Consider the following 9,015-nt stretch of genomic DNA (forward strand, 5'->3'; position numbering starts at 1 on the left):
TAGAATGATACCAGTCTCTGATGACTTTTAGCACTAGGCATATGTTTTAAATTTTTACTAGTTTTATGTGGATTAGTATAATTCCTGAATGTATGTAAATACACCCATGTCATGCAATGCCCACGGAGGTCAGAAGAAGACATCGGATTCCCTGGAACTGGAGTTACAGAGGGTTGTTATACCACCATGCGGGTGCTGGGAATTGAGCCTGAGTTCTCTGCAAGAGCAGCCAGTGCTCTGAACCACTGAGCCATCTCTCCAGCCCCCACTAGGCATAATATTTGTTATGCAACATGAATTAGTTTTGCACATCATCCCTACAGCATAGCACATACAGTCAATGATACCTCACTGTCAACTTAAACATTTGCTAAAGGTATTGATATTTGATATAGTAAATGCCTTACTGCCAAAGAAAGCAAAGCACCAAGGGACACAGGAGATCTTTGAAGGTGATAGATATGCTTCCATTTTAGTAGTAGTGACAATTTCAAAGGTGCATACCTATGGTCAAACTCATCATATTTTTTATATCAAATACATGCACTTTAGTGGGTATCCACTATCCTTCAGGAATACTGTTTAAGGAAATGAAGAAACCTTCTTGACTAATGGAGATGTAGATCTGGATCATAGGATAGGCAGTTGAGTTGCCGAATGTGACCAGGTTTTTATCTATCTCCTTTTCAGTACATGTTGAATTATGCTTCCTCAGTACCAATTCCCTGGTCTTGTACTCTGGTAAATACTACTCTCTGTTTTTATCATCTGACTATTTTAGAACCCACATATAAAGGAGATGAGGCAGTAGTTGTTCTTCTGTGACTAGTATATTTCACTTGCCTAATATAATATAGGTTCAATCATAATATTGCCAGTGCAGTATTTTTCTTCCCTTGATGCTGAATAAACAGTGTATTCTATGTGTATACCATGTTTTACTTACTCAAACATGTGCCTAGGGACATCTAAGTTGTTTCAGTAAGTTATTTTTAATGCACTGAGCCACAATAAATGTGAATGTGCATGAGTGCACCTCTTTAAGGTTTTGTTTCCCATTCAGGTATATGAAAAGCTGTTCAGCATCACTAATCATGAGGGAAATGCAAGTCCATACCACAAGGAAATAATTGCTGACAGTTATATGGATATTACATTTAAAACATAAAACAGCAAGAGTTGGGAAGGGTTTGCACAAACTGGGAATTTTGTGCATTGTTGATGGGAATATAAAATGCTGAAATCATGATGGAAAACAGAGTTCCTTAAAAGTTAAAAATAGAACTATCAAATGGTTTAATAAACTAATTTCTGGCTTTGCAATACAAAACAGAAATCAGGATGCTGTTCCTGCAAATCTCTTTTAATTTCCTTCTTCTTCACCCCTCCTCTCTGTCTCTGCTCTCAGTCCAAGGGTCCAGAGGAAGACACAGCACCGCAGTAGCTGAGCCCTGATGACTCTAGGGTCTAAACGTTGCGCAGGCTGGACACAATCTTCACTTAAGGTCTCGGTCCTGCCTACTCTGTCGGTGAACTCTTCTACAGCTGCAAAGAAGAGGTGAGCACAGAGGAAGACACAGCACTGCAGTAGCTGAGCCCTGATGACTCTAGGGTCTAAACCTTGCGCAGGCTGGACACAATCTTCACTTAAGGTCTCGGTCCTGCCTACTCTGCTTCATGGTCAACTCCTCACACCTTTCTTCCCTTTGTCCCGCTCCCTGGAGCCTATATACCTCAATGCCAAAGCGAAACTCTACCTTTGTGACTGACTTCCTCTTTGAAGGCTTCTCCAGCTTTGATCGGAAGCACAGGCTTGTCTTCTTTGCTGTTTTTCTAACGTTGTACCTGCTGACTCTGTATGGCAACGTGATCATTGTGACTATTATTCGTGTGGACCGTCACCTCCAGATGCCCATGTACTTCTTTCTGAGCATGCTTTCTATCTCTGAGACCTGCTATACCATTGCCATCATTCCCTGTATGCTTTCTGGGCTCCTGAATCCTCACCAGCTCATAAGGATCCAAGGCTGTGCAGCCCAGCTCTTCTTTTATCTAACTTTCGGTATCAACAACTGCTTCCTGCTCACAGCAATGGGATATGACCGTTATGTGGCTATCTGTAACCCCCTAAGGTATTCAGTAATTATGGATAGGAAGACCTGTATCTACTTGGCATCTGGGTCACTGGGAATTGGTCTGTGCATGGCCATTGTGCAGGTAACATCCGTGTTTGGCCTGCCTTTCTGTGATGGCTTTGCCATCTCTCACTTCTTCTGTGATGTGAGACCTCTGTTGAAGCTGGCTTGCACAGACACCACTGTTAATGAGATCATCAACTTTGTTGTTAGTGTGTGTGTCCTTGTCTTACCTATGGGCCTAGTCTTCATATCCTATGTCGTGATTATCTCTACCATCCTCAAGATTGCTTCAGCTGAAGGTCGAAAGAAGGCCTTTGCCACCTGTGCCTCCCACCTCACAGTTGTCATCATCCACTATGGCTGTGCCTCAATTATATACTTGAAGCCCAAGTCCCAGAGTTCCCTGGGACAGGATAGACTCATCTCAGTGACCTACACTGTCATCACTCCTTTACTGAATCCAATGGTGTACAGTCTGAGGAATACGGAGGTCAAAGATGCTCTAAGAAGAGCTATGGGTTTAAAGCCTCTTTCCTCTTAATGGGACCTTTCTTGAAGGCATTTTCTTTGATTCTATAGGTACTTATTTTCTGCTATTTCAATAATGCTTTTACATAGAGCATCAAGAAAAGCAAAGTAAATTGAATTTATTGATCAAGCAGGAGGCTTCCTTTTGGGGTAGTCCTGCTTTTATGGCTCCTGTTCTAGGCATACCCAGAAGTATGCAGTAGATTTATATGTCTGCACTATGCACACCCTGATGCATTCATCAACATCTGTGCACAACTACACACAGTCTAAATATTTTCAGTTACTTTTTACAAATTACAGGAGACACAAAGTCCAGCAAGCTTCTAAACATCATAAACAAAAGATTTTGAACACATCTTGAAAAGTCTTCATTGTTGAAGTCAGAGTAATTTGTGCAGTTTTGTGACAAGACACAAATATATACACCTTTCGGTCAAAGACACTTATATTTTGTTTTTGTAGCTTTGTGTGTGTGTGTGCGTGTGTGTGTTTTGCATTACAATCAGGGTTTCTTCAAAGCTCTGGAGGCTCATTTTCTAAGCAGATGGAACTGCTTTACTTACCTGGAAAGAGCAATAGTTAGGGCAAACATGGGCACAAAAAGACACCTGCTACTGGGAGAGGTGTGCTGTCGGTTGTCTGGACATGCACAGCATAGCTAAGAGCACTCAGACTGAAAGGGGGATCATGTTAAAAGTTGTTTGTTTCTTTGTTTTTATTTTCAGCACAGAAGTGAAAGAGAATAGAGTTTAAAAGGGCACCAGTCACAGTAGAGTTTCTTTGCAGGGGGACCTAAACTCTGAAGTAAACATAATGTTACAAACATCATAAGCACTTAAACCTGAGACTTTTTATTAGCAAACAAATCTAAAGCTTCACTTAATTTTTAAATTTTTTATTCTTTTGAGACAGGTTTTCCCTTTGTAGTCCTGATTGGCTTGATTCATTTAAAATTGTTTATAGAGGTGCTGGACGTGGTGGCACACATTTTTAATTCAAGCATCTGGAGGCAGAAGCAGGTGGATCTTCGTGAAATCAAGGCCACCGTGGTCTACATAATTCTAGGCCAACTTGGCTACAGGAAGACCCTATCACAATGAAACAAAGAGACAAACAGGCAAGAGAGATGACTTAGTAGTTAAGAGGACTGAGTATTCTTGCAGAGAAGCGGGGTTTGATTTCCAGCACCCATATGGCAACTAACAGTCACCCATAAGTCCAGTTCTAGGAGAATTCAATGCCCTCTTCCTACCTCCATGGGCATTTCATGACATGGGCGCACTTACATGCATGCAGGTAGTATACTCATACATATAAAATAAAATTTAAAAAAAAACAAAAATACAGGATGTTGCAAAGTTTCTTGGATTCCTTCAACTTTAAACCTGTGTTCAAAATGGCATTTCATGTTTATTGTATGAATCACAGGATGAGACTGGATATTCTGGTGGAAGACAGGACCTTCTCATCTTCACACTCTGCCCTGGCTTTCTATATTGGGGAGCAAGTATACCCTGAGTTTCACACAGCTTGTGTGGCATTAGAGTACATCTGATCCTGTGGTGTGACCCTGCAGAGGGTAGATATCTCTTTAAAAATGTCATCACGTCTGTGAGGTGCTGAGGATCCAGCAAGTCTGTGTAAATGAACAAGTCTTTTAATTCAAGTAGGTCACTTTGCAAAAAGTAATACAGACACATGGAGTTTGATCAAAATAGTGGTACTTTTGCTTTAATGTCTGTATTTCCAGAGTTGAGAGTGGTAAATCTAGTTTAAAGCCATTGGGTAAAAGTATGATGGTGAATATAATGCCATCTCTTTATTGAAGATGAATCTGGTTGATATTTATGCACACCCCCAGATTGTACCCCCATGATCCACACGTTTCCTTCAAATGTCATGAGGACCTTGGGCTGAGAACTCTCAGAGAGTCCTCATTTCAGGAATTGCTCTTGCTATGGAGCTGCATCCTCTACATTCCTTCTAACCTTTCAAGGCATGCTGCCTCCAGTGGTTTTTCTATTTAGGGCTATTTCCTCTCCATGTTGATTATGAAGAACTATCCTGGGTCCAGATCATTCGTCTGTCAGGTGGTCTACAGTTTTTACTGTGGCTGCCTGTCATTTCAATTCCATTAATTTTTCATTCTTTCTTCTTCCCTCTGGCAGAGGTGTGGGTTCAGGGAGCACCCCGTAATGAACTTGATGCACTCAGGTCTATGACTCAGTCTTTTTCCTGGCATTCTTAAACTGTACCATTTTAGGATACAATTTCTAGAATAGTGATTGACATAAGACAATTGCTCAAATGTTTGGCTGTGATGCATTGTAGTGAATCTCTTAAAAATGATTCCATCATGTTCATTGAGCTAAATTTACTGTGACTCAATTTAGTTGTCAGAAATTCAGTATTATCTTTGTGGAACTGGTTAAAAATAAAAATCTGAATTTTCCCTCAGAAGCAAGCAATCTTTTTGTCTTCTAAGGATTCTTCATGTAAAGTTCTATTTTCTCTGCAGTCTGGTATCTTTACCCTCCAGTAGGACTGTTGCAACTGAAGTGTTAGACTGGAAATCAACAATAACAGGAAATACTGACAGCATGCCTATGACAATCCAATGTTTGAGAAGGAAAGAGTATGTGATGTACGCAAGTGAACTTGACGGTACCCTGAGCACATTTTGTAGAGTAAAGCCTTAGTGTGGGAATGTGGCAGTTGATGATCAGATCAGGACATGGACCTGGTGAGGAACTTCTAGAGCTGGACAGGTAATCTAAGGCTGGAAGGCAGCTCTGCTCTCTTAAGTCATACAAGGACCTGGACTGTTAGAAGACTCTGCCCTTCACCTCTGTGTTCAAGAGGTGTTCTGTTCTCTTCATTTCCCATTTGATGAGAAGTTGTGACAATCACAGCTTCCCTCAAGGGCTCAATTCCAATACATCCTCACTAGATGGATCTTTTTTCGACCCCCATCCTGGAAGGGAGCTATGGAGTTTGTCTCCCTTTGGCACCAAGTGGGGAACTGTTGACCTAATTTTCAGAAAACTCTCCTCTCGCTTTTAGAAGCTTGTATTGTTGTGGTATATTCTGGGAGTCAGTGTTTCTTTATGGTTTTGGACTGGCTGATTTGGTATATATAAGAGGTGACAGAAGAGGCCAAATGGGTAAATTTAGCGTGGTTTTACTCATCTATAGACCATACATTTTCTTTGACATATATTCATGTGTTTCATGAATATCAAAGCATAAAATACTTTTATAAGTGATGTAACTTAGGGGCTCCACAATATCTAAGCTCTAGCCTTCTATTCCATATTTATTCTTGAGTAGAACATGAATGACCATAAAGAAGGAAGAAGAAATACAGAAAAGTTAGGCACAGGCCTAAAATAAGCTTGCAGTTTAGATACATGGACAAGCACATGAAGACAGTGACAGACCTGGGTACCCAATGATGGAGCATGGAAGGAACGGCATACTGGCACTGTGTGGAAAATGCCTTCAGAGCTCTGTGCTTGACAACCACAACATGGAAACATAGTGACAAAAATCTGGGGACAAAAGAGGCCTTAAAGACCACCTTGTCTAAATGTCTCTTGTCAGGAAGGAATAGACTCTTAGAGACTGAGAAGTCACCTGGCATCATCTTACAGAAGGCTGTGAACTTTCATGTATCTCCTCTGTTCAAGACTGGGTCTGGGAATTATAAGAGTGGTGAATGTGAATTGTGATACTTGAGATTCTACAAATCCTCAGCAGATACATCTCAAGCTGATCAAGTTTGAAATTTCTATCTATACCAAGTATCTCCTAACTAGGAGCATTTGGCCTTAGATCCATCTGAAATAAAGGAGGAACTTCTTCTCTAGCCCAGTGGCTTTGATGTTGACATATTCTAGGGGATAGAGTAGACAAGGTGTCCTTAATGAATATGGTGTCAAGTTTGGTCTGAGGTTAAGTACTGAATAGACCTTGGGATGGAAGCAGGAGAATTTTCTGCAACAGCACCAGCGATTTTTCTGTGGGAACATGCTCTAGCCTGTTCCACAAAAATTCACTTCGCCATTTGCCATTCGTATTACATGAACCCATGTAACAGGATGTTCCTTCAGAGTCTGGCCATTCTTAAGTTTCTAAATGTGTGCCAGAAAAATAAAAAGAAAAGAGTAAAGTAATTTAAGGAAATTAACAACAGATCTCCTACATAAATTTAAACTTAAGGGGGGGGACAGGGATGAAAGGAAGTAAAAAGAGGAAGGGGGGAGAGAGAGAGAAAGAGAGAGAGAGAGAGAAAAGCAAGAGGCAGAGAAAGAGCATTCACCAGTATTTCTCAGTATCAAGGGGCCAAAATATTTACAAAAAACCAGTTTTAGGTCTAATGAATGCTTATGAGTTTTCCTTCCTCACAGCAGTAGTCATTTTAGAGCTGGAGTGGTTTAAGCAGTCTTTATACTGCCTGCCTCAAGTTCACAAATGTTTGTGCCTTCCTTCCTTAGGTCTTCCCCTGGGCTCCCAGCCTACCTGCCTCCATGGCAGGGAAGCAGTGGCGGTGGATCTCTACTAGTTAAAAAGTTCTGAAACATTTGTAAATCTACAATACAAGAATCACTTCTAGATTCAGCCTTTTCCTTGATGCCAAGAAGAGCCCAGCAGAGGACAGGATTGCTGTTATCACTCCTGTTTTAGAAAGGCAATCCCAAGAGCCACAGAGATCTAGGAAGACTGTTCTTAGCTCACAGACCCAGAAAGTAGACTCTAGATTTGCATCCTCCATCTCTCCTGTGTGGCTTCGCCTTTCTGAAGGATAGCTGTGTAACAAGGCAGAAACTTAATTCCATTCACTCTGAGGGGCAGACCTGTCATCATGATGACATTAAGTAAGTGGCAAAACAAACCAAGATTGTCCATTTCCTCTGTCTGAGAATCTACTCAGTCCATGACTATTTTCAGAGCTGAGAGTTCTCATTACTATAATTTACCAGAATATTTTAAAGTTGCATAGAGATGTACCATGTAAGGTCAAGAACTAACTTTGTCTCCTTTCACTGGCTGCTTTCCCGAGTTTAGAACACTCGTGTAGCAGTTATTTTCTTTCTGCCGTCTTGAAGATGGCGTTCTATTCATCTCTATTTTCCATCATTGGTGTTAAAAATTAATGACTTTATTATCTTACATTCTGATGATGATCAAAGTAGTTTTCTACCATTTTATAACATATCCCATGAATTCAGTAGTTTAAAAACACTATATAGTTTTTAAATAATGTTTAATTAACTCTTTGAAATATTCATACAATGTATTTTTATCATAGTCCCCTCTCATCTCCATCTCCTCCTAGATCCACCCTCACCTCCCCACCTATCCTACTTCATGTCCTCTCTCTCTTTTTAAAGCCCAGGAAGTCCAATTTGGGTCACTTAAATACCTTGCATAGGGGGCAAACACTTAGAGCATGGTTGACCTATGAAGGTTCACACCCATAAAGAAAACCGACTCTCCCTTTCTTAGCATCTATCAGTTCCCAGTAGCTTATCAGATAGGGGTGGAACTTTGTGACCACCACACCTCTCCATGCTGGGATTTTTGTCTTGCTTGAGCATGGGTAAATTTTGTGCATGTTGTCAACTGCTGTTTCCTCATATGTGCAATTGCCCATGTGTGTCCACAAAACATTGCTTTCTTTTAGTCATCTACCACATCTGTCTCTGACCTGTGGAGGTCAGAGGAGAGGGTCAGAGTTCCCTGGAACTGGAGTTACAGATGGTTGTTAACTGCCATGTGGGTGCTGGGGTATTCCTAACTACTGAGCCATTTCTCCAGCATGCCACCTCTGTCTCAAAAACTTTCTGTCCTTTCTGTGATGAGCCCTGAGCCTTGCAGAGGGTTGTGATATAGGAATCTCATTAGGGCTGAGCACTCTGCAGTCTCTTATTCTCTGCCTGCTGACCAGTTGTGGGTCTCTGTTCGTTGCAATCTACTGCAATAAAGAAGCTTGTCTGTCAGTTTCCTTGCTCAGGTGTGTGAGCGTGGCTTTTTCGTTCCTGTGCTCAGAGTCTTATAAACTTGCAATGCAAGTGTCAACAGAGGCATTGTCTTTACTACAGTTTCATATGCAGTTCAAACTCATGTGGTTGTTGGGGGAATTTAGTTCCCTGGTTTGTGTCCACGACCGCTTTCCGTCTCGCCGGCAAGAACGACGCGGGAGGACAAGTCAGGATCCTTCTGCAGCAGTTTATTTCATAAGCCTCTTACATAGCATACTAAGGATGAAGACCAAAGACGCCGAGAAGTGGGAGAGCTGTTGCTTATATATGCCCTAAAGGTCCCATTTATGACGTATAAGAAG

General features: G+C 41.2%; 1 protein-coding gene across 1 annotated transcript; it reads left to right on the forward strand.

The window, feature by feature from the left end:
- The first annotated feature begins 1,737 nt into the window (after nt 1–1,737).
- LOC103740246 (olfactory receptor 10J3-like) lies at nt 1,738–2,679 on the forward strand. The gene has a single exon (XM_008840840.1). The coding sequence runs from the start codon at nt 1,738–1,740 to the stop codon at nt 2,677–2,679; it is 942 nt and encodes a 313-aa protein (XP_008839062.1).
- The last annotated feature ends 6,336 nt before the right edge of the window (nt 2,680–9,015 follow it).

Source organism: Nannospalax galili, unplaced genomic scaffold (assembly GCF_000622305.1).
Source record: "Nannospalax galili isolate Female #2095 unplaced genomic scaffold, S.galili_v1.0 scaffold579, whole genome shotgun sequence".
Classification (NCBI taxonomy): Eukaryota; Metazoa; Chordata; class Mammalia; order Rodentia; family Spalacidae; genus Nannospalax; species Nannospalax galili.